Source organism: Numenius arquata, chromosome 15, assembly GCF_964106895.1.
Source record: "Numenius arquata chromosome 15, bNumArq3.hap1.1, whole genome shotgun sequence".
In the NCBI taxonomy this organism is placed as follows: Eukaryota; Metazoa; Chordata; class Aves; order Charadriiformes; family Scolopacidae; genus Numenius; species Numenius arquata.
The window spans coordinates 11,237,111-11,262,339 of record NC_133590.1 but is presented as its reverse complement, the minus strand read 5'-3'; the positions used below and the strand labels follow the sequence as shown (position 1 = coordinate 11,262,339).

The 25,229-nt window shown below is 45.0% G+C and overlaps 2 protein-coding genes across 2 annotated transcripts; both read left to right on the top strand.

Annotated features, from left to right (window-relative positions):
• Positions 1-3,342: 3,342 nt before the first annotated feature.
• PRDX3 (peroxiredoxin 3) lies at positions 3,343-9,195 on the top strand. The gene is made up of 7 exons (XM_074159241.1): positions 3,343-3,402; positions 3,480-3,558; positions 3,671-3,812; positions 4,551-4,686; positions 6,500-6,603; positions 7,637-7,802; positions 8,338-9,195. Exons 1-7 carry the CDS (start codon positions 3,367-3,369, stop codon positions 8,389-8,391), a joined length of 717 nt encoding a protein of 238 aa, XP_074015342.1. The 5' UTR covers positions 3,343-3,366; the 3' UTR covers positions 8,392-9,195.
• A 1,018-nt stretch (positions 9,196-10,213) lies between these two features.
• On the top strand, positions 10,214-22,048 carry SFXN4 (sideroflexin 4). The gene is made up of 14 exons (XM_074159047.1): positions 10,214-10,260; positions 10,334-10,399; positions 11,155-11,229; positions 12,678-12,704; positions 12,798-12,852; positions 13,624-13,649; positions 15,044-15,094; positions 15,180-15,245; positions 15,357-15,425; positions 16,736-16,826; positions 17,999-18,114; positions 19,115-19,200; positions 20,325-20,439; positions 21,663-22,048. Exons 1-14 carry the CDS (start codon positions 10,222-10,224, stop codon positions 21,738-21,740), a joined length of 960 nt encoding a protein of 319 aa, XP_074015148.1. The 5' UTR covers positions 10,214-10,221; the 3' UTR covers positions 21,741-22,048.
• Positions 22,049-25,229: the final 3,181 nt, after the last annotated feature.

Genomic DNA, 25,229 nt, shown 5'->3' with positions numbered 1-25,229 from the left:
CACCTTCATCTTCATCATCTCCTTCTGGGCACCTCCACCTTCATCACAAGCCCAGCCAGCTGCCCAGAATCTCTCTGCACGTATGTGTATATAACATTATTCTGGCAGCTCTGCTGGGCATTACAGTTTTCGAGAAGATTATCAGAGCCGCATTTCCAGATGTCATTGGCTACATCTGGATCAATAAATTCAGGAGTGCCACAGAAAGGAACCAGCGAGTGAAACTGGTGATGACACTAAATGCTCAGAAAGGTCTCAGCATGCTTTTGGACAACACCAACTAACACTGCCCCAAACAGTTCCTGGGCATTTTAGAGAGTTAATTACCAGCTAATGACCAAGCCTAACAGGCAGCTGCACACAACCTCACTCTTTGGAAGGCTCAGAGAGTTTACTGTCACAGAGGTGACTGGACCATGCCAGTTGGACCAGTACCAGAAACAAGTTTGCTAAATTGTTCAGTATAGATGCAGTATCCATTGAGCTCATCCCAGGGGCCTGGGATGTAGCTGACAGCGCTCTGGCTGCCTTTGGCTTTGGCCCCTGGTGGCTGAGCTTATCCTGCCAGTGCAGCTAGACTTCTCTCTGGTTCACAAGGTGGGATCTCCCCTCTGTAAAAGGCTGTGGATATTTATAGATATGAATATTAAAACAGAAATTACCAAAATCCAGAAGTGAAACTGGGTTCAACTCAATTAGATGAAGAAACACACAGAAAGAGCATAAAAATGCACTTTTAGAAAGTGATTGATTTTCAGTACTCTGGGTTGTACATGCTACTTGTGCTGCTCCAAAGCATGTGGCCTAAAACAGGGTGGGAAGCTGGCATTTCTTGGTGAAGGTGATCTCTGTTGCTGCCACCATCAGGTGTTTAACAAAAATAGCCTGAGAGAACCTTGTACTGCTCGACTGACTGTTAAAGTAGCTCCTTTAGCTTAAGTTGTGGTGGCTTGGGCTGCAACAGCAGACTCTCTGAAGCTCTCAGCTTCAGGGAAACAAGTTTGTAAGTATCAGGTATCATAGAATAATTTGGGTTGGAAGGGACCTTTAAAGGTCATCTAGTCCAACACCCCTGCAATAAGCAGAGACATCTTCAACTAGATCAGGTCTCCCAGAGCCCTATCCAACCTGACCATGGATGTTTCCAGGGATGGGGCATCAACCACCTCTCTGGGCAACCAGTGCCAGTGTTTCACCACCCTCATTGTAAAAAAAATTCTTCCTTATATCTACTCGAAACCTACCCTCTTTTAGTTTAAGATCATTACCCCTTGTCTTATTGCAACAGGCCCTGCTAAAAAGTTTGCCCCTATCAGTCCAGCTAGGTGACATCTGTAGTTCTTCCCTTGTCCACTGATGTAGTCACTCCATCACAGAAGGCCACTAGGTTGGCCAGGCATGAAGCCCTTGGTAGAGCCATGCTGGCTGTCTTGAATCACCTCCTTGTTCTCCACGTGCCTTAGCAGAGCTTCTAGGAGAATCTGTTCCACGATCTTCCCAGGCACAGAGGTGAGGCTGACAGGTTGGTAGCTCCTATGGTCCTCCCTTCTACCCATTTTAAAAAGGGGTGCAATGATTCCCTTTTTCCTTGACCGAGCACTTCACCTGACTGCCATGACTTTTCAAATATCATGGAGAATGGCTTGGCAACTACATCAGCCAATTCCTTCAGAACTCTGGGATGCATCTTATCAGGCCCCATAGACCTATGAAGGTGTGGTCCTTCTCACAAGCCGTACACCTTTCCTATGCTGCCTTCATCTGGCAGGAGACAGGAGGCCTGTGACAGGGTTTTACGGCTCTCCTACCTCCCCCAGAGCTAATGCACACCCCAGCCACTCTTCATAGGCTGGACCAGTGAACAGAACTGGAACAAACCTCCAGGGCAGGCAGAAGCCACAGACACACATTCAGCTTAATGTGGCACAGACCATTAGCAGCAATAACTGACTGTGTGGGAAATCAGATGATTACTTTGGTTTGCATCAGCTCTCAGCTGAGAGGAGCTAAGCAGGCACATGGCTGTCGAATCATAGAATCATTCAGGTTGGAAAAGACCTTTAAGATCATCGAATCCAATCATTAATCTAACACTGCCAAAACCACCACTAAACCACATCCCTAAGTACCATGTCTACCTGTCTTTCAAATACCTCCAGGGATGGTGATTCCAGCACTTCCCTGGGCAGCCTGTTCCTCACCTTTTCTATATAGAAATTTTTCCTAATATCCATTCTAAACCTCACCTGACGCAACTTGAGGCCGTTTCCTCTTGTCCTATCACTTGTTACTTGGAAGATACCAACCGCCACCTGGCTACAACCTCCTTTCAGGTAGTTGTAGAGAGTGAGAAGGTCTCCCCTCAGCCTCCTTTTCTCCAGGATAAACAACCCCAGCTCCCTCAGCCGCTCCTCTAAGGCTTGTTCTCCAGACCCTTCACCAGCTCTGTTGCCCTTCTCTGGACATATTCCAGCCCTTCAATGTCTTTCTTGTAGTGAGGGGCCCAAAACTGAACATAGTATTTGATCTGGGGCCTCATCAGTGCTGAGTACAAGGAGACAATCACTTCCCCAGTCCTGCTGGCTACACTATTCCTGACACAGGGCAGGATGCTGTCGACCTTCTTGGCCACCTGGGCACACTGCTGGCTCGTGTTCATGGCTGTCAACCAACACCTCCAGGTCCTTTTCTGCCAGGCAGCTCCAGGCACTCTTCCCCAAGCTTGTATCGCTGCATGGGATTATTGTGACCCAAGGGCAGGACCTGGCACTTGGCCTTGTTGAGCCTCATACAATTGGCCTCAGCCCATCGATCCAGCCTGTCCAGATCCCTCTGTAGAGCCTTCATACCCTCAAACAGATCAACACTCCCATTCAACTTGGTGTTGCCTGCAAACTAACTGGGGGTGCACTTGATCCACTTGTCCTAGTTGTTGATAAATATATTAAACAGAACCCGGTAGTGAGCCCTGGGGAACACCACTTGTGACCAGCCACCAACTGGATTTAACTCCATTCACCACCACTCTGGCCATCCAGCCAGTTCTTTACCCAGCGAAGCATACTCCCATCCAAGCCATGAGAAGCCAGTTTCTCCAGAAGAATGCTGTGGGAAACGGTATCAGAGGCTTTACTAAAGTCTAGGCGGACAACATCGACAGCCTTTCCCTCATCTTGTCATGCAAGGAGATCGCGCCGTAATTGTTTAACTGTGATTAAACAACGATAGCCTCAGCGAGTTCCACCAAACCCAGACCCGACTGCGCTGGTATAGTCCGTACCCGGCCGGTCTCTGAGCTCAAGGCCCCTCCTCTCCCTTCCCCGCCCCGTCCCTCCCGCGCCGCCGGGCCCGCTCCGCCCGCTCGACATGGCCGCCGCGCTGGGGAGGCTGCTGCGCACCGCGGTGAGTGGGTCACCCCCTCCACGGGCCGCCCCCGCGCCCCGGCCCCGCCGGCGCTGACCCTCCCTCTCCCTCCGCAGGTACCCGCCGCCGCTGCCGCCGCCGGGAGGGGGCTGACGGGCCGGCCCCTGCCCTGCGCCCGCCGCCAGTTCAGCCTCGGTAAGTGCGGGGAGCGCGGCCGGGACACAGGCGGGAACGGCCCCTGCGGCGGCGCCCGGGAGGAGGAGGCGTAGGCCCGACCAGGCCCAGAGCTGTGTTTTGTCCCCCGCAGGCTCCTGGCGGTTGGCCCCAGCGGTGACACAGCACGCCCCGTTCTTCAAAGGGACGGCCGTGGTTAACGGAGAGTTCAAGGAGCTGAGCCTGGATGACTTCAAAGGGAAATACCTGGTGCTCTTCTTCTACCCCCTGGACTTGTGAGTGCAGGCTTCTCTCCCTTCACATGGGCCTCCTGTCCTGCTGAAGGTCACCACAAGTGCTGGTTTTCCCTTATCCAGGCTAGTCCTCCAAGGCAGATGTGTGTGTTTGTAGAGGCAGAATGATAAGACTTGGGTGCAAATGGCCACTGTGTACTAGAGCAATGGACCCGGTGGTGGGAGAGCATCCTCCAGCTGCCAGGCCTGCTTCAGGAGGTGGACGTGACCTTGTGGTGGTTCCTTGAGGTGATTCCTCTGACAGTCACATCCTGGGGTGAAGGCTTTGCGTTGCAATCCAGGGTCACGTAGGAGACAGCAGGGCCAGCAGAACTGCTGCAGGATGGCTCCAGAGCAAAAGGTGGACAGATGGGGCTGAGCCTGTCCAGAAAACTTGAATTGCCAGGAGCATCCTGGTGTATGTGGGCACATGGGGGAGAATTTACCTCACAGTCTCTTAGAGTTTCCAAAACCTCTTTGTCTTAGAGAGTGTGTAGCAGAGACAGTTCCTCCATCTCTGCAAAACACCTGCCTTGAACTGAGCGTTGAAATCTGGTGAGCCAGCCGGGTGGCTATGGCTGCTGCTTTGAGTCTGGCTGAAGCTAATCTTCAGCAGGAAACACGGCTAAAATTATCAGGTGGAAGAAAACACAGCGCAGCGTTAGCACCTAGAAGTGTTTTCTAAAAAATTCTCTCAAAAGATGGCAGAATCATTACAGCCTGTTCTCTCTTCCTGCCCAGCACCTTCGTCTGCCCCACAGAAATTGTGGCTTTCAGCAACAAAGCAAATGAATTTCGTGATGTGAACTGTGAAGTGGTGGCAGTTTCTGTGGATTCTCATTTTTGTCATCTGGCCTGGATAAATACGCCACGAAAGGTACGAATTGGGCAGCTGTTTGGGGCCTTTCTGTGTTGGTTTGTTTTCTTTTCACATAGAGCTCCTGAGAGGAAGAGTTGAATAAACAATTGTGCAAACACCGATTTCAAGAGACTGCGTGAAGTGATGCGTGAAGTGATACGTGAAGTGATTGACTTCTACATTTGATGACATAATTCTGACCTCAGTCTTCATTTTCTTGCCCTTTTCCTTACCAATTTCAGGGTTTATTTCATCTTTGTTTTGCTCTCGTGATAGTTTTGTAGGTTATGTCACGTCCTTACATGTTTATCTCAAAAGACAAATACTCAGTGTACATGTCACTGTCCTGAGCTGCTGGTTAGAGCTGATGCTTTGTGTGCACCCTCACAGAAAATCAGCAGCAGCTGTTTAGTCCTTAGCGTTAAGCGGTACCCAGCAGTGGTGGCTTCAGAATGGAAGCAGAAGAATGATGAGATTATTGGAGCACTTTATTAACTCTTCACTTGCTGAAATAGTTCCACTGCTGCAACACAAACGGAGGTGCTCAGCTTTCTTCAGGGAGGGAAAGTGATAAAGACAGCCTTTTACTGGAGAGGAGCCTCTTCCAGATGCCTATAGAAATGCCCGCTTTTGATCCCATCAAGCACCTGACTGGTTTGGTTGGTTGTAGAGACTCAGAAGTGTCGCAGGAAGGTGCAGGAGCTCCTGGGCCATCGGTCATTACTGGTATGGTCAGGTGGAGAGCAGTCTGCAGATTGGCGTGCCTCCAGGTGCGCGGCTCTGCCCTTGTCACATAGAGGGGAGGGAGCAGAGTTTGCCAGATTTAATATGGCCTGGCTGAACCTATTGGGAGTATTTAATTTTCTGCGTGCTTTATTCAAAGCTCTAAAACATGATTATGGACTGACTTCAGCGCTTCATGTGAAAGCTGTTCAGCGTGTGCCAGTTGGGCACTGCTGGGTGCAAGACACCCTGCAAAGGGCAGAAAGAATTCCGTGGTGGTGCAGCTGGGAAACTGACACCCAGAGAAGCTGAAGGCCTTGGTTTCTCCAACACCTGCGCCCAAAGCTCTGCGTGTGAGAACTCCATTGGGGACAGGCATTTGCAGGATCAGGGTCTGAGTGACTGAGATTGCACAATGATTCACTGATGATGCCAGGAATAGAAGAGCTAACAAACGCCGGGCTTGTTTCAAGGATAGAGAGCTTATCTCTCTTGCAGTTCCAGTTTGTTGCAAAACTGAAAGAAATCTTGGTCAACTCTCCAAATAGTATTTAAATTGATTTGGGGGAGGGAAAAAAACCCCAAAAACATGCACTAAATAAAGAAAGCAGCAGAACTCTGACATCCCTAGCATGGCTGTTAGAAGCCTTCTCTTTTGTCTGTTCATAGTATGCAGGTTTGTCTTCCCTCCCCACCATGTTCATCTTGTTTAATTTTGAACACTTAAATACGCAGTAGAAATTTTTGTATTCAAAGCTCCTGAATAGGCTACAAAGGGAATCTTTCTGAAAATTGAGGACTGTTGTCATAGCTAGCCTTTTACTACCAAAAGAAGCAATTCTAAAATGCTGGGTGCAAAAGAAGTTTTCATGTTTTAAAGAAACAAAATGATCCTGACAACTTTTAAAAAGAAAAAAAAACCCCACACCAAATAAACCAAACCAAACAAACACCACCCTCCCACCCCTCCATGATTCCTTTCATGAAGCAAACGGCATAAATGTGTTTTGTTGTCAGTATAACTTCAGGAACACTGAACCCAGTGACTCGAGAAGGATAATCCTAAAATGCGTTCTGTAACAAAGTGGAATCGTACTCTTTTTTCTAGAGCGGCGGTTTGGGCAAAATGAATATTCCAGTTCTGTCGGACCTCACAAAACAAATCTCCCGTGATTATGGTGTGCTGCTGGAAGGACCTGGCATAGCACTAAGGTAACATGCGATTGCCGATCGCTCAGTTATGACACAACCCAGTCTAAAACAACGTGAGCTGTTGTGTCCCCTCCTGCAGGGGAAACCGCACAAGGATCAAAGGAAGACAGAAAGGTGTTACTTTTTCTGCAGAACTTGTGCTGGATCCCACCCTAGGAAAGGGTATGTGGCAATTATGGCCATTAAATGGAGAATGGTTCCAGGCCTCTCTGAGAACTCATGCAGGGGAAAGCCAGCTGTTCTGTTAGCAGGGGAACTCCATATCACTAAGGAAAACAAGACTGGGATAGAAGAACAATTTACAGTTTTTTATATTTTGTCACAATTTAGGTCTGCCACTTTCTTCTCTTTTTTTTTTTGTTTTCTTTCTTCTGAAGAGAGAAGAGACTGCCTTAACTTCTGTGCAAGAAGTTTCTAAAGCAGTAGTCCTAGAGGCCACTACAGTCAATCCCTTAATTATCTAGAATTTAAAAATTGACATTTCCTTCTCCACCATGGAAATACTTATTAAAAGCAAATAGTGGTCCCTGAGATCTATTGGATTGGGTAGGAGTCTTCGGGAGATCTTTAGTTCCTGATCTCTTTAAATCAGGAACTTCTGACATTTGTTTGTTGACAAATTAAGTTAATATGGTAAGGCTGGGACTTTGTTTTTCACAAACGTTTATATGCAACAGGATTTAATTTAGTAGCTTAATGAGTAAGCAGCTTTTCACTCAATACCTTTAGATATTTTCATATCAAAAAGACCAGGATGCCAGCTATCACCTTTGAAATATAGGTGGAATTAGAAGTTCTACCTGTCATACATCTGTCTCAATTTAATAGTCTTTGTGCATAGTTTGTAATTTCACAATACCATACTAGTTGGCTTTTGATCATTGCACTAACAAACAATATATCAAATGTATTGCTACTCCTAACTCTGATACATGCATCTAAGAATAACCGCCTTCCTGAAATAGTTCATCCACTTCCTTGTGTTTGGTCTTGGAACGTGATTTGCATTCCCTGAATTCTTGCTCAATTACAGAGGTCTCTTCATCATTGATCCAAATGGGGTCATCAAGCACCTAAGTATCAATGATCTCCCCGTGGGTCGTAGTGTGGAAGAGACCCTCCGCCTGGTGAAAGCATTCCAGTATGTGGAAACACATGGAGAGGTTTGCCCGGCAAACTGGACTCCAGACTCCCCTACAGTAAGCGTCTGCTAAATATCACTTTTCTAAATATAGACACTGGCATATTTTTGCATGTCTGAAGGGCTGAGAACCACATTAACGTGAGGTGCTTGACTGAATCTCTGCCTGTTGTTTAAATCATAGAATGGTTTGAGGCTTTTATCGGTTAGAGCAATTCAGTCGATTTGTATGATGCTAACTAAATGTGCCATTTCTGTGAATAAAGTCACTGATTTTCTTTTAGAAGACACAAATTGTATTTAAAACTCTAAATTTGACTTGCACGCTCCACCAGTTGTCTTCATGTTTTTCCCTTATGTAATGTCCTGCTTGATATTTAGCGGGAAAAATGTGCTGTATACTTAAAATTTGCAAGTAGGAGCTTGTACATTATTTAGGCTTTCATCTTTCAGTCAAGTGCAGAAACAGAAATAACCTGTTGTTTTTATAAAGTATGCATGGATTTTCCTGGATAAAGTGTCAAATCTGTTTGGTTGGGGTTTTTTTTATCTCGGTTATGGCATATAATAACTAAACTTTCTTTTCTTGACAGATCAAACCAAGCCCAGAAGGTTCTAAAGAATATTTTGAGAAAGTGCATACATAAACACTCAAATATGTGGACAAAATTCCTGGTTACCATAAGCGGAAGACATTAGGAAAGCAGCTGTGATTCTATAAAAAAAACTAATCAAATCAAAGTTCTCATGTTCTCATGTTTAAGAAGAAATTAAATGATGAAATATTTACTTGACTCCCTTGTCTTGCTTTAAAAAAGGGTAAAAACTAAGGCTTCCCTCCTAACCCTTTTGCAACTTCAATTTAATGAATTTTAGAATTCTCTCTGAATACAACAAATACACACACTACAGTTGTTTTCCACTGGGTTTTTCCCTCTTTCCTGAACTAGTTTTGGACCAGCAAGTGTCCCTGGTTTTCTTTTCTCGTGAAAAATGAAATTCTGTAACAATAGTTTGAAACAATGGGGAGAATACAGAAAATGGAAATTTGAGATGTAATTTGTTTTTAATGAATTTTAGAGAGGAAGAGATGAATGTAACAAGTAAAAAATAATTTTAAAAAACCCCCTTGTTTTGATGTGTAAATGCACTATAACTTGAAATGAATGTAAATATGTGCCATTTAAATCCTGCATATAGTTAAAGATGCAGTGCAGCTACACAGGAGCATTAACAAGCATGAAGAACTTGCATTCTGCTTGGGAGATAATAAAAACTTGAACCCCAATAGTGTACGTACTGGAGCTTAACGACAGTCTTCTGTCATTTAAAGCATTGCTTATTTGCTTGAATGTGTCTCCAGGAAAAACTTAAAGGTGAAATGTTGTACTGCTTGAAAACAATGTAGCGTATCTCTAGCTATAATAATAAATCTTAAGGTTGACTAGCAGCAGGTGTGTTGCTTTGCTTTTCTTTCACTTTTTCCCCAAAGATTCCTGTTTCTCAGAGTTTTGAAGAAGTTGGGTAAGTTGCACTGCCTTAGAAACTATCTTCTATACCTTTCTTCACAGCCAGCAGTTAACAGCCAGCGCTGCCTCGGTGTGTGTACCCTGCTGAGTCGCCCATAGACGGTACGTAGCATGTGTGCTGCTGCTGAGGGGATGGATAAATAATGCCCAATGCGTTTGTATTTTTCACCTGCCTTTTTTAGCAAGGGAAAGGACTTGAGCAGAAGCACGAGGGAACCACCTCGGTAAAGCGTGTCCTAAGTTATGTTTATCACAGCTATCAATGCTGCAAAGTGAAAGGATGAAAATCCGAGCCCGATGTTGTGTGGTGCCCGGTGATGCGCCAGGTTTCAGTACCTGCAAACCCCCTTTCAGTCCCAATGTTTTACTTCAGCTTTGCAGAAGTCCACAAGTATCCATGCATTTTTTTCCAATAAATCTGATCTCTTGGACCTACAAGATGCTAAGTTAAACCCCTGCACAGCTCGGTGATGCCAAATAACATGCTGGTGGTGTTAGCGGCAGCAGTTTGTGCCTGTGAAACCGCACTGATCTGTTACCTGGCCGAATCCTGCCCTTACCTCAGTCATTTTCAGTCAATGTGGAGGACACAGGGGGTTTCCCTGCCGTCCTGCTCCTCGGCTCTGCCTTTCCAACTGGTGCAGAGGGAAACTGCTAGAAGGGGAAAAGGCCGTCGGACCTTTCCTAACCACCATCCGTTTCCCTCGCTCCGGGGCCTGCCCTGAGGGTGCTCCCGGGCCGCCGGCCCCGGCTGCCTCCCTCCTTCCGCGGCGGCGTCTCAGGGCCCGGCCCGCGCCTGAGGGCGGGAAGGCGGCACAGGCACCAGGTCTACCCCGGCGTGGGGCCTTTTCAGCCCGGCCCGGATCCCGTGGCGGCGGTGCGGGGCCCGGGCGGAAGGTGCAGCGGACGGACCGCTCCCCGGCGGCGCCTTTCCGGTGCTGCGGCTCCATGGACGCCAACCTGCGGTTCTGGAGGACGGAGGGGCAGGTGAGGGGCCGAGAGGGGCCGGGGCGGGCTGGGCTGCCTCCCTCCCTCCCTATTAACGCCTCGTCTCCCTCAGTCTTTTTTCCAGAGGTTTCTTCTTTGGGCGGACGTCTTGGATCCCCTGCTGCTCCTGAAATCCTCCGTGAGTACTGGTCCCGTCGCCTGGCGTTTCTATACATAATTGCATCAAACACGGGTCATTTCTAGGCACGGCCATTGCAGCAGCCCTGCCTAGGCCGTGGCTGCTGTGCCAACAATTGAATTACCCCAATTAAGAATCGGGAACACACCCCCCCCACACACACCCCCCGAAGACAAGAGAGATGAAGCGAGCCGCTGGCGAGGCTGATCTTAAATAATAACCTGCTGCTGGAGGACTCGAGATGTGGGGCTGTCGCAGAGGGCAGGTTTGCTGAACTGCACCACAGGCACCCAAAATCTCTGCAGGCCAGTCCACGCACCCATCCATGTGGTGCAGCCTCATCTGAAGGTCATGAAGCTCCTTGATTCTCCTCCAGGTGGCTGTGCTGAGAGGAAGCCTCCCCTAGGAGGGAGCACACCTGACTTGTAAGTGCTTTTTGTACCAGAGAATGATTATTACAGTTGTCACAATAATTGTGAACCTTAAAGTTCAGGTGCATTGATGTAATGAGTTGAAGGATCGATACACAAAGGGACCAAGGGGGGCTGAATAATCTGAAAGCCTTTTTCTGACTGTGAATTTGTTCTGTGTGTCAAGGTGTGTTCTTGTTTTAAGTGCTTTGGCAAAGGAGAGGTTCATTAGATTGACATTGTAGGTTTGTATTTAATGTGTCTTATAAGTGATATGTTGCTCTGTAGAATATTGAAATCCGATTTATTTTTTTTCTGATTGGTTTGCCTTTTTCTCAAATACAGGATGAAATAAGAACAACCAGGTTATTAGTACAAAACAGCGGAAAGACACTAAGTGAGCCCATACAGAATGATAAGGTATTTTGGAGTGCAGCTTATTGAAAATAGATGTGTCTTTTTTCATGGCTGAAATGGTTGCTATTAGTATAAGGTCTGGCAGAAAGAACACAGAGATTCAGATACACGGGATAACACAAGAAGAGCTCATTACTACAGAGATTTTTCTAATCTATGAATCTGGTAGAAATTTCTTGGGATGACTACTGATGCCAAATTGCATTATTACTATCCTGAAGAATCATAGAATGGTCTGGGCTGGAAGGGACCTCCAAAAGTCATCTAGTCTGACCCCCCCCGCAGTCAGCAGGGACATCCCCAACTAGACCAGGTTGCCCAGGGCCTTGTCGAGCCTCACCTTGAATATCTCAAGGGAAGGGGTCTCAATCACCTCCCTGGGCAACCTGTTCCAGTGTTCCACCACCCTCAGAGTAAAGAACTTGTTCTTAATATCCAATCTAAATCTGCTCTTCTCCAACTTAAAACCATTGCCCCTTGTCCTGTCATTGCCGGCCTTTGGAAACAGACCCTCCCCAGCCTTCCTGTAGGTCCCCCTCAGGTACTGGAAGGCTGCTATTAGGTCTTCCTGGAGCCTCTTCCTCTCCAGGCTGAACAACCCCAGCTCCCTCAGCCTGTCCTCGTAGCAGAGGTGTTCCAACCCCTTGATCGTTTTAGTGGCCCTCCTCTGGACCCGCTCCATCAGGTCCATGTCCTTCCTGTGTTGAGGGCTCCAGACCTGCACACAGTACTCAATGCAAGGTTGTGTATCATACAGCTGAGTTTAAACGATGCTCTTGGATCACTCTAGGAATCATTGCTTTAAGCCTGTCTGCCCTCACCTGGGATGATATAGGTAGTTAATAAATATGTAAAATGAGCTCATTTTGAATCTCTGATGTTTTGTCATCGTATAGAGGGCAGGTTGGTTCCGTTTCACATCTCATAATATGAGCAGTAGAAGTAGTTGGGTGGGAAACCTACTCATGGAATTGCTGGAATGTTGTGTTGAGCCCTTGCGTCGTTAGGAGTCTGTCTTTTGATTCGTTGTGGCCTCAACTCTTCTCATGTGGCATTTAGTACCTTGTGTGTCTAAAAGGAAAAATAAAAACTTCTCTTATCCAGAAAAGCTGAAATCTTAACATAATTATTTAGGCTTTTAGCTGTATTTAAGAATTGTTGTTTTCTGTTCTAAAATATCTTCTAGCTTAGCTTTTTTAAATTAACTTTCTGTTCTGCCATAATGTGTATTTTGGTGCTGTTACATAGCACATGGGATGTAAGTTATATTCAACAAGGAGTATATGGAGAGAAATTTTAGGGAAAAAATAATTAAGGGGGTGTATATATATATATGATATTCCGTATAAGATTAAGTTATTGGGAAACAAAGATATAATCAATTTAGATAGAAGATTTTTACCCAGTCTCTTCTGAAACTTGATTACTAACTTAATTTTCAAATTGTTTAGACAAAACAAGCCTTCCTGCTAAGCCTGGTAAGTTTAAAAAATATTTAGAAATTTTTTTCTTCTTTCTTATTTCAAGTATAGCAAATGTGATCTCATTTGACTTTTTTTTTTTCTTTTAAGTCCAGTGTACATCCTGATACAGACAAGATAATTCCTGTTTTGTTTAGACCTCCAGGTAAGTGCCCTTAAGAGAAGTTTTGTGTGTATGTTTGAAGGATCAGAGGGGAATAGCTCATAGTAAATAGCCACTGTGATACTACAGCAGCACTCTTCTCCTTACTGAAAAACAAGTAAACTCTTACTTCTGTTAGTTGCATTCTCACGTCTGTTGAAGATTTTTTTATTCCTGCAGTCCTCTTGAGGAATTTTCCCCACAGTTCAGCTGCTCAGCTGGGTGGAAACAGTCTGACCAGTCTCTGGTTTTTGTCACTACAGAATGAGTTCCCAAATCCCTCCACATGTGAAACAGCCTACTATGAGCTAAATTTTCACTTGATGGATGTGGTTACTGTACAAATTTACTTGCTCTGGTGGCAGGTAAAGTCTGCTTGGGGTGATGTTTAGGGAGCCACATGTTGTTAATCAGATATAACCATACTTAGGCTATTTACTGATTACCTTGTATAACCACTCCCAGCTGTGACAGCCTTTGTTGCCACCTGTCTCTTTTTTAAATAGAGGCAGGAGAAGCAAGTTCTGATCAAAACTTGGTTATATAGTTTCCAAGTAGCTGTGTTGAGCACAGTTCACAATGGCCCCTTTAGGCTATAACCTGTGGCTGGGTATTCTGGCTTCTTTAATAAAGAATATGAGATAAATGTGGGGTTTTTGGGGGCTAATGTTTTACTTAGAGCTGAAACTAGAGGGGGGAAGTTAGGGGAATTTTCTGCTCAAAATCTAGACTTGGCAGTTACTTTTACTGAAATGAAGTTTTCTTTCTTTTTAGCCTTCCTGCCCATATCTCTTCCATTGGTGAGTAATCACAAAAGGTGCTGGTGTACCGCAGGGCTTACGTTTTTCCAAAGCCAGGGGCTGAAGGGAAGGAATAGAAGGTTTTAGGCTTCTTAGTTGTATTTTCAGGAAGAGCTGAGTAATCTAGAAATTGAGCTCTTAAAGAATCTCATTGGAAGTTCAAACCTTTTCGCTACCTTCCTTCAGCGCTATCCAAAGAGATTGTTCATGTGTGATGGTCAGGTCTCTGCTGCAAGGTGAAATTTGCTAGGCATTGAGAGCAAGGCCTAGTTTTGGTCTGTTTAACCTCAAGAAAAAATGGAAATGCGGTAGGAAGGAGTTAGGGCCTTGTATTCTGTGTTTCTGACCCAGAATATGATTTTTTTTTTTTTCTTATGTAAATTGTGCATTTGCAAGTAGGAAATGGTGGTGTCAAGAAATTACGAAACATATAAAAATAATCTCTCATTACAGTGCTCAAAATTGCACCATTTTGTTTCATAAAATTTGTAGCTGTAATTATATGCATCCTTATTCATTTAGATGTATTTGTCTTTAGTTTTGACATACGAGTAAACATACTGAGATACGTCATTCAATCTAGAGATTACAGCATGAAATTACATGGCACTACTAGAATGTATAATAAAAGTCTTAATGGCTGTTAAATTCATTAAGAACAGTAATAGAATTAACAGGAATATTTCTTTTTGGTATTTACAGCTTAATGCTCTTTCATAGATGTGGTTAGATTCAGCGCTGTCGTTAATAATGAAGGTAGTTGATCCACTAATGTTAAATGAATTATTGATCTTTCTCTGAGGTGTTGGGCATTCCCTGCCCTCCTCTTATTCAATATTTGCCTTACCTTGATTGACTCCGTTCTTTGAGAGTGATGCACACCTGGCAGGCCAGACCTCAAGGAAGGCTGTGATTTATTAAAACTGCAGTTCTTATTCACTGTCTTGAGTTGGGAAGTAAATCCTAGAATCTTTGATCTTAGATCAGGTAGATCTAGTATTTATGTCCCCACTAGCCAAAACAATCTGACCCTTTCGCATTCACTACTTTAATTACATTTTTATTATCTTAGTTATTTTATTTGCATCTATTTAAGCTTCACAGGTATAAATGCATTTTTGATTTTGGGTAAGAAAGCATCTTGCCCAAATATGCTTGCACGCAGTGCTTTAATCACTGTGTCTCTGTTTTATATTGGATAGAAATTGTGCGTATGTCACATCTGTGGCAAGACAGTATGTCAGCCTAGGATCAAGGCCAACGGCTTCAGGTGCACTGGAGCTTTTGGTGCTGCTGCAAATAGTAACGTAGCAGTTCTCTCCGTGCCCACCGCTGCTCACCAAAAACTTCTGGACTCATCCAACCTAATTTTCTTGTGTGGTTATTTCTCTTAGGTTATTGCTACATCTCTTCAGCTCCAGGCAAAGCAAACTTTTTTTTGTCAGGTAATTACCTCTTCCTTTCTATATTTACAAGTCTTCTGGTCTCAATCTCAAACTCATTTTTGCTCATAATCTCTCCTTCCTGCAGTTCGTGTTTCACACATATACCACAGGATTCACCCTCTTAAATGGAAATGGTACAGTAAAGGCTGAAGTATGTGTCGATTTTTATTTCTGAAGTCATCTTATACAAGACCATTTTGAACATGATTTACTAGTGTTTTACAAATGCACTTATGGAGTATGTTTCTTCTGTCCTTCTTAGGAGTACTCAGTTCAACAAAAGCAGATCTTCCACGGCTTGGGAGCCATTTCCTATGCAGCATGTATTGGTGTATGTATTTGCTCAATGATTGCTTTCTGAATAAGCTCTCCTGAGAAGGACTAGATGCTGAGATAATCACACTGCCAGATATCCTTCAGAATTGAGGTTTAATGCTGTGCTCTGATGTTTTAACCCATAACTGTTGAGAATAAGAGTTTTCCTGATCATCTGTCCGCCAATACCTCGCTTAGCTTCCTCTGATGCTTCCCCTTCTGTCCTTTTCTTTATTATTCTGCAAACTTCGAAAATGGGTGGTGAGAGGAAATGGCCAGGGTTTACAAAGACAGAATAACTCACTGGGTTGCTGTAGTTGATTTTTTTTTTTTTTTTTTTTTTGGATGTGGTGCAGTGGAAGAGATCTGTCTAGCTCTAAAAAAGTAGTGAAATCTGCAGGCATCTGTACTGGATAGAGTTAGCTCAGATCCCAGAAGTGGCATAGCCATGAAAATACTGCATGGAATGCAGGTTAATTAGCCTTCCAGGAGGGCTCGTTAGCTGAGGGCTGCCTCGCTTGCTCTGTGCTGTGCTGGAATAGGAATTTGTGGTTTTCAGAGTTTACTGTATCAGAGTGAGCTCTGGTATCCCCATGATGCTCATTGCAGTTGTAGATGCCCCTGTAACACATTTCCTCATTCTCCACACTAGACAGTGATTTTCATAAGCCTTCTGGCTGAAAATTATGGCTGTTCCTGCTTTTGTGAGATGGACTTTCGCCTCTGTTCGCTGGGCAACACAGTTGGGCCAGCAGTGCTCAGGACTTCCCAGAGGTCTGAGGAGGCAGCTATGCCTATGGGTGACGGTGGGGGTTCTTCCCCTTTGTCCTCCAAGGCAGACTCTGAGTGCTAGCTGGTGTCCTGGCCATCTATTCCTAAATGGAACTTCCTGCCAGTGTGTTATGGGAATATAGAAACTGCAGAGAATCGGGAGCAAATGCACAAGTGCCCCAGGTGTCCTGGTTGGGGGAGAGAGCAGTGTGTGTCACAAGGCAGTTGGACAGATGTCCAAGGAATATTAGTCAGAGGTAATTGTTTTCCTTTTTCTCTCTTTGTATTCATACTGCTATTTCCTATACATAATAATGTTTAATGCTTTTTTTTTATCATAATATTTTGTATTCTTATCTAAAAGAGTGATTACAAATACCTCCAGTTACTAGAGAGCATAGGTATTCTGTTGGAATGTTAAACCAAGGCATTTGTGTATTTTTATAGATGGTAACTATGTACCAAGTCACAGATTTATTTTCCTAAACTGTTGTAGATACTGAAATACCGCATTTTTGTTTAATAGAAGGTGTCTGTTTCTTCCCAATGCCTTAGGCTCTTCCTCTTGTCTTCATGAATCGATACTCAATGAAGAGTTTGTTAACGCAACTAGTTGTCAAAAAACTTCTACCTGCTCCTCTTCTTGGTGAGTATAAAGAAACTGTACGTCCTGCAGCTGGTCTGAGGGCCATTTGCTGCCCCCATCTGACTGTAGAATTTTCTTGCCCTTGCACAGATGTGGTCTGGCTGTTTCCTAACCTTCTTCTCTGGCTGCCTTTGCTGGGTACCATCCTTCCTGTGTGAGAGTTAACACTCACTGATCAGTGTAGCTGACCTCTGTTTGGTGCTTGCTGGTTTTTAGTTTTATTGCTGCAGAGCATTCTTCTGATCTTTGTATGCATGGCATACAACTGTTTCTCCAAACATACCCAGGGATGGAGTTGGCATTTTTCTTTGGCTTGGACGTTATACCTGAAAGGATCAGGAGGGCAGTAGCACTCAAACTGGCACGACCTGGTGTGGCACATACGTGACACCAGAGTGTGACACGGCTCTAGGTGTGCGCTGGCATAGTTCCTGCTGATGGTGTAGAAAGTGGGAGTTGTTACAACAGAATATTATTAGCCTTACAAGGTAATGGGACTTCATTACTGGAACAGCTCTACTGACATGGTGAAGTTGCACCAGGACAAGTTTAACTATTTGATGTCATTAACTGTTTTTCTAATGCCATTTAAAGAAATTTTTGGCCTTTCTTAGAGAGAAACTGCTAAAATTAAAACAAACGTCATCTCCTCTCTTCCAAGTTATGTGAGGTGGCTACTCAAATCTTTCTGAGGATCTGCGTAAGAGCTTTCTGACTTGTTTTCCTTCAAGCAGGTGTTAAAATAGGTTTCCATTTTCTGAAGTACAGAGAGAAAGCTGAGGGTAATCAATTAGTATGAGCCCAGCATTTGACAAGTGCCATCTGTTACACTGATGTCTTTATTGAACGGTCCTCCCAAAACCAAACACAAACCCCTCCCCTTTCTCTTAAGAACTGGGTACTCTTGGTTTGAGCTGGGTGGCAGTGATTGAAAGCTCCGAGTCCGTAATGATAAAGCACCTTTAGGATTGGGGCCTTAAAATCTCGCTCAAGCTCCTGAAACAAAAATTAAGATCCCAAGTAGATTTTTATGGGGCAATCTCTTCTTCAGCTGCCCGGTTATCCAGTTGTGAACTGTTGAACTGGAAATGTGAAATGCATATAGTTACGAATGTTACTGTTGAGATAGTCCTTTTGGGTATTTCAAAGCAAAATCCTCTTTAACTCTGCAGGCTTGACGAGTGCATTTACTGTGGCTGTGGTGAGAAGCCCAGAATTTGAGAATGGAATTGAAGTGATGGACAGGAATGGCAAGGTTGTAGGAGTGTCACAGAAGGCTGGTGAGAAGGTAAGCCAGGGGGTGGAGGCCCCTCTTGATTTGCCTTTCATTCCCTTCTCAGAAGGGAATGTGATGCTGAATGTGATGCTGAGAGTAGATAGAGTTGGATACATTGAAATGAGGAGTCCCAGATCAGGTGCTGGATCTTTGGGTAGGCTTGGACTAGGACTCTGGAACCAGGTTCCACAACCCTTGTGTCTTCAAGGGTTGGCAGCCTCCCTAGACCGATATACCGAGTGCCAGAGGTGAGCCGCAGAGACACCAGCACAGGCATTTCTGCTTTCCCTGGCCACCTCAGAAGGAGACAAGACTCTTGGACCTTCTTCTGATGGGACACCTCAGAGAAAAGCCCTGTATTGTACATATCATGTGCACCTTCTATAGTGGGAACATTACTTAAAGGCTGTGCCTCCCTAAGGGCAATGCCCTGATCTACAGCGTGCTCATGCATTTTATGCTTGGGCTGCAGTTGCTGACCAAGCTGACTCTGTATTTGCCCTTGCCTCGCTTATCGACATCCTCTGTAGAGCCTGGCACGGGAACTAGAGCAAGGACTCGTATTTTATGTGCTATCAGTGCCCCTCCCTTGCCGTGCTGCTCTCCAGAGGGGAGGAAACAGCGAGATGAGCATAAGGATTTGTGGGCAGCTGGAGAGGGAACTTCAAATAGTTAGGATGCCCAGAAGGTATAACCATTTGGAAGAAGTTCAGCACAGCTTAAAAAAAGCAAACCTCAGCAAAATCATTATCGTGGTAGGAAAACTTGATATGGCATCAGGAGTTTCACTTCCTTTTTAAGGTATTTCTTAGTCACAAGTGGAATATTTGCCACTTGTAGGAGTTCAGTTGCCATTTAAGAAATAATTCCTCTAACAAATATTCTTATCTCTCATTTACCTGTTACTCGAAACTCCAGAGCACTAGACAAAGAAGTGCTCCGCGAAGCATGCGGTATTTGAAGCTGCACAGGGCACTGCTTTAACAACACTTATTTGTCTCTCTCCCTGGAGGCCGTTAAAGAAACAGCATTGTCCAGAGCAGTCTTGTTTGGGACAACGTTCTTCCTGCCAGCTCTCCTTACCTACTTTGTGGAAAGGTAGGAGCTACTGCAGAAGGGCTGGGGGTGCCTGCTCGGTGTTCAGTCTGGTTTTCACTCTGGCTGTTACCACTTGCCATTTTTTTTCTTGGGTTTGCACCATTACTTGCCTTGGCAGAAGTAATTATCTGTGACGTTTCTGTTCAGCTGCTGTGATTCATTTAGATAAGTAAACGAATCTGCTTATGTCCACATCCGTGCTGTGAGGGTTTGCAGGAGGTTGTGTAAAACTCTGAGGGTTTCCTCTCTGCTCCCATGCAGGAAACGTGTTTGTGCTCTCCCAACAGGCTCTTTTCCAGCACCTGCATTCCCTGGTGTCTGGTGTCAAGGTTGTTCACAGCACTTAGCTCAGATTTGTTATTTCTGAAGAGGTAATACCGTACTTGAACCTGCAACTAAAACTGGATCCCAACTTCCAAATAGTTTTCCATGTATTGCAAAACATTTTGTGGCTTTTGCAACATTTAGAGACCCTGTATTATAAGAAGAATTCATTGTATGTGTTATAGAGAATTCTTACCCTGCCCTGAGCTTTTGGTCGGGATCATCTACCTCATGTAAATAACACAGGTAATTTAGTATCGCCTAAATCAATTCCCTGTCCCCCAATTTAGTATCGCCTAAATCAATTCTCTGTCCCCCTTTCTTAGATTAAGGGGCTCCTGTTATCAGAAGATATACGTGCAGATGTAAGCTAAAATTTTAAAAATATATCGAGTAATAAATTTTGCCCAAGGCAAAGTAGGACTGCCAAGAGGAAGTAAATCTGAAAGGAAAGAGGGTAATGCCAGAAAAATCCTAGTCAAAGGACTGAGGCACTTTAAAGCACTAATGCCCCTTCTTTTGTTATTTTGATCTTGCTGCTTATTTTCTTAATCTTGTATTGACAGTCTGGGCTTGGAAAATGCTGCAGCTAAATACAAATCAAAGGGAAAGAGCAGGAAGTGAGGAGTAAGAGCATAGGAAATAAAGTAAGAAAACATCTTTAGGACTCATAAGCCAAGGTTATTACTAATTTCAGTGCAATTTCAACCATTAAAATAGTAGCTAATGCTCTTTGTCGTGCTGTCAGATTATTTTTCGAGCCCAAACTGACACACTTACTTTTTCAATGTCTTGGACAGAGCAAAACTGGCAAAAACTCCACGGGCTTTGGCTTTAGTGAGAATGTTAATGATTACGTCAGTACTGGCAGGGATGCTGCCGGTCTCGCTGAGCATGTTCCCGCAGTGTGGGGAGGTAAGTCCTTCCACAGGAATTGATTTAGGATTGGTGTTATATTAAATAGTCATTCTGTAACTATGGCCAGCAGTCTTAAGGCCGCTTAGAAAATATCAATAGGATTACTGTGGCTGTGCATCTAAAACGGGGCAGCAGAGAGGCTGCTTGTGAAGGCAGGAACCAGGCAGAGGCTTTCAGGACTTGCTGGCTCTAAGTTGCGCTGTGCGTTATTTATATTTACGCTTTTCAATGTAGATTTCTCTGATTTTCACAGCAGCCTGAAGCAAGCAAGGTCAGGAGAGCTGTCTTAAAAGATTAAAATGAAGGCTCTCCCAGCACTGTGTCCAGTCCTGCCGGAGGAAGGGAGGGATGTAGATGAGAATGTTTTCTTTCATGCAAAGTCAGTGCGAGCTCATCAGAGGGGTAAACAGACTCACATGCAGCATCTCCTCACCCTGCCCGTACCACACCGTGATGTCTACTCTGTTTGTTCCCTGGGAAAGGGCACCTTCCCGGCAGGGCTTAAATGGAGGATTCCAGGAGCCCTGGAACCTTGGGCTTTGGAAAAGGCCAAGTGAGAGAGGAGCCTGGGGCTCCTTTCTGCATTGATTTCCTCTCCCTTCTCAGCACTGTGAAAATATTCTCAGAAAATCACGGACTCGGCTCTTGCAATTTTCACTGGCTTCTTTTATTTGCTGAAACTTTCTGGCGTTGTAATCTCTTGGTTTTAGATTTCTTTACCCTTGTTGCCATAAGAAATTAACTGGACATAAATGAGGGGATTTGTGAGAAGTTGTGTACTGGGAGTCTGGCTGGCGGGTTCCCTTTGAGCTTCCCAATGGCTCAGCCCACAGCAGACGTTCTGCTGGGTGAGTCACCCAGATATTTACGGTTGGACTCGAAGATCTTAAAGGTGTTTTCCAACCTAAATGATTCTTTAGTGTATGGAGATAACATCACTAATGTTCTGTTTAGATCTCTGGAGTACCTCTAATTTTAAATAAAGCGTATTTCTTCTCCTCTGTGTGCGCATGTAGAAAATGTCAGAGAAGGAAAAAAACAACCCCAAAACAAAAACTATCCCTCAAACCCCCAAATAAACAAAGAACCCCAAATCCCACACAGTCTTGCTTCTGAGTACAGTATTTCAGTTTGTGCAGAGTTCAGTGCAGTAAAGAGGACTTAATATATGTTTGTACCAGGATATGGTGGTGCTGATTCCCTTGTTCTATACATTGCAGATAAAGCGAGCAGACCTCGAACCGGAAATTCAGTCATCTACAGAAGAAACGGAGCTATTCTACAACAGGGGAATTTAGAGATTGGCTTTTATATATTAAAGTGTGCTTGGATTGAAGTGAATTCTGAATGCATCGACAAATTCAATGACTGACCGAATCATGAGTTTAGGGTGGTGGATGTACCAGATCTGGTGTATGATGGCGTGGTCTGGAAAGACTTTGCAAAGCGATTTTGCAGGCCCCAGCCCGCAGGCAGGTTCGTGCCCGTAACTTACTGCTGTCAGTGATAGTTGTACCAGAAAGCGCTGTCACACAGTGCTGTCACAAACTGTGTTCTGTACGCTTCCTCCCGTGATTGATTTCTTAATTAAAAGACTATTGAATACAAAAGTTTGTGCTGCTGCTGCAGCAGCTTTTGACACGCTGCTTTCCAGGAACACAGCTGGCAAAGGCAGGAACATCAGGAGTCCTTTGGGTAAACTCAAGCTGGTTCTTCTCAGAATCCTACGTTGTATGTTTCATTGTATTTAGTAACGCTCATCTCAAGGATGAGGCAGGAGTGAGGTTGCCATTAAAGTGATATTTGACAAAGCCACCCTGATGGCAATATAATATTGGTTAGATGTAGTTGTTTAAGTTCAGGAGCCCAGTGTCAAGCTTGGCTCCAAAGCGACTCCTGGCTTTCTTGATGTCCTTGAAGGAGTTGTGTGGCCTGATGCCTCTTGAGCTTTAGAACTTGGGGTTTTTACACTGAAGCCACTGGGCAATCCCGTGGCTTTCTAACCTTGTGGTGGACAATGAGGAATCCCTACTTTTACAGGTTGATGATGTTTATCCAAATAAAAAAGCTGCCCTTTGAGATGTGGCAGAAGGTTTAGCCTGTCGGTCGATGCAGTGATAAATTTTGTTGGTCATAGGAAATTGTTCAGGGGAGCAGGGCTGTCTGTGAAGAGCTGCAGAAAGAGCTTATGATACCAGATCTAAAATCAGGTGAAATAAATAGAAACTGGATAAGTGGATGGCAGAGGGGATAATCCAGCCTCCCGGCTGGGCTCCGAGCTGACTGTTAACACTAGGAGTGGATTTAGTTAGTCACAGATAACTCAACATGCAGTTGAACTTTGAAGTTCTTACCAAAGTACATTAGGGATACTAAAAGCTGACATTAAGGGGAGAAGGGGCATTTCCATCAAAGGAAATCCATTGAAAGATACCAAATTCATGGAAACTACATGCTAAAAAAGTTCAGCAGGTCCACTGGAGGGTGGAAGGGGGAGACAGCTTACCTGCCTGCCCTCTCTCGTGTCTGCATTTTGGTGGCCACTGGGATACGATGTTTGGCTGAATAGATCTGTGGTCTGGCCCAGTACAGCTGCTTTCATAGGGCTTGCTGACCTGCCACACGATGGAAATCAGACCCTCTCCTGGGGGGACAAGGTTGAAAGCAGCTCCACAAGCGTGGTAGGAGACACTGTGGTTGCAATAACTCTAGGCAGGGGTTGTAGGAGGGGTGGCTCTGAGGTCACTGAGGGTATCTGGTGCTGCTAAGGCTGTGTGTGACAAGGATAAATATGCACTAAATAATGTAATAATCACTTTCACAGAAATAATCTTACAAGTACAGCTCCAAAGTCTGCCATAATTGAACTTCCTTAGAGCCCAATATCCAGGTCACTGCTCTGCTGTTGCTGGAGGAGGAGATTTCTTTTCACGGTGTGAGGGAACCAAAGGTTTCCCAGTTCCACTCCATCCCTAGGGGAAGACAGCAGCACAGAGCAGAGTAAGGAAAGACAGCCAGCCCAGTCTCCCGCAGGAAAACGGTTCCTGCTGTGCTTTTGGCACTGAACAAAAGCAGGAAGTAGGGGGTTGAGTTTAGTTTCTTGTTTGAGTTCTGCCTTTTTTGAGCCTTCCTTTGAAAACTGACAGCAGGGAAGGGTCGGAGAAGGAGAGGACAGGGGAGCAGCGGCCCGTCCTAAGGAGCTGCAAGGCGAGGGGAACACGCTGTAAGGCTGTTCCAGGAGGACAGTGTGGGTGCTGGCTGTGAGCTGCCAAACCTCAGGGTGGCAGAGGGTTTGCGCTACTCCACTGTCGTGAGTTTTTAAAAGTAAAGGATCATTTACACCTACTGAACTCAGCGGGGGTCACTCGGCCTTGCCTTTGTGAGTCATGTGCTTAACCACACAGTAAAACCCCATCGGGGTCAACAACGTAAAAGCTGGGTGGGAGCAGAAGCCTGCCGAGCCACGTGTCATCTCCAACGGCTGCCAAAAGGAGACACCAGAAGGAAAGATCACATCAGGCTCAGCTGGGGAGGACAGCAGGGAGAAGGAGGCTTTTTTTTTTTTTTTTTTTTTTTCCCTTGGATACCACAGGGATGGGTGGCAGAGGCTCACGGTCTCAGCCTGCCTCGCTCACGGAGGTGTTTGTCTCCTTCCCCATCTTCAGTAACAGCTCACATCCTACAGTCAGATTCTCTAAACCCCTGTTTCTCTATTAATCCTATTCCAATAACATACCAAAGGCAAACTCAGAAGGGGTCTAATTCTGCTCTCAGTAGACATTAATTGGCGCTGCATTGAAGACCCACACCTCTCCCCCCGCTCCTTTTTTAAACATAATTTAAGAATGGCTAAAGTAAATGCTAGTTACGTGAACCACAGTGGAAACAAAGAGGGGAAAAAAAAACCAACCAAAAAACAACAGCAGAGCAAAGCCAACAAACTGAAGATAACGCATTCAGGAACTTTGGATCGCCATGGTAACTAGACAAGCTATAAATTCTCTGGCACCACACTTGGATGTTTTAAGCAAATTGATGTCATTACAACTCAGTAAGGCGTATGCAACAGGGCTGATAATAGTCTCTGTTATTACAGCTGCCCATTATCAAACGCCACCACCTTCTCACTGACTACTCGAGATGAAATTTGCCATGTTAAACACAGCCCCCTCGGGGTTATTAAACGCCTCTTTCCTTTCCCTCCTCCTCAGCAATGTTTCTATTGCCCCAACCAGAATTTTCCAGAAGAGGAAGGCAGGCACCTGCCATTTGAATTGTCAGCCCGGTGGATTCAGCTGATCCCGAATCAGGGCAGGAAAAATATGTTGCTAAAAAGGCCTTGGCATCCTCGGTCTTGAAATAAAATTGTCATGAGACTTCATTTCTGGACCAGCCAGGACCAGCCCCCTGGTAGTCCCAAGGGATGAGACTGTCCCAAGGGAGAGTTCCCAAGGGAACAAGACTGGGACAAGCAGCAAAGCATAGTGTTTGAAGGACTTAGGAGGAGAGTCCACGCCTATAGGAAAACCTTCCCCTTTGTAACTCGGAAGATTAACAACGTCCCAGCCCAAGGCAGGTCTGTCTCCTGCCTTTAGTGCCAGCCTGTGTTCAGTGACAGCGCGGGAGCGGTGGAACCAGTTTGAGGTGTGGTAAACTACAAGAGACGGAAGCTTTCGGCTTCAAGGAAAACCCCAGTCTCGGTACAGCACAATTTGGGAGCAGTTCCCCGCCTGCATGGCTCATCATCTTCACATTTAGGAATATACAATGAGGCTTCCACATCCCTT

Bases quoted from the DNA above. Each gene is read 5' to 3' on its own strand.
- PRDX3 (XM_074159241.1), top strand. From the start codon at position 3,367: ATGGCCGCCGCGCTGGGGAGGCTGCTGCGCACCGCG. The intron at 3,813-4,550 runs GTGAGTGCAGGC...CTTCCTGCCCAG, and splicing joins TTCTTCTACCCCCTGGACTT to CACCTTCGTCTGCCCCACAG. The intron at 4,687-6,499 runs GTACGAATTGGG...TCTTTTTTCTAG, and splicing joins GGATAAATACGCCACGAAAG to AGCGGCGGTTTGGGCAAAAT.
- SFXN4 (XM_074159047.1), top strand. From the start codon at position 10,222: ATGGACGCCAACCTGCGGTTCTGGAGGACGGAGGGGCAG. The intron at 11,230-12,677 runs GTATTTTGGAGT...CAAATTGTTTAG, and splicing joins AGCCCATACAGAATGATAAG to ACAAAACAAGCCTTCCTGCT. The intron at 19,201-20,324 runs GTAGGAGCTACT...TGTCTTGGACAG, and splicing joins CTTACCTACTTTGTGGAAAG to AGCAAAACTGGCAAAAACTC.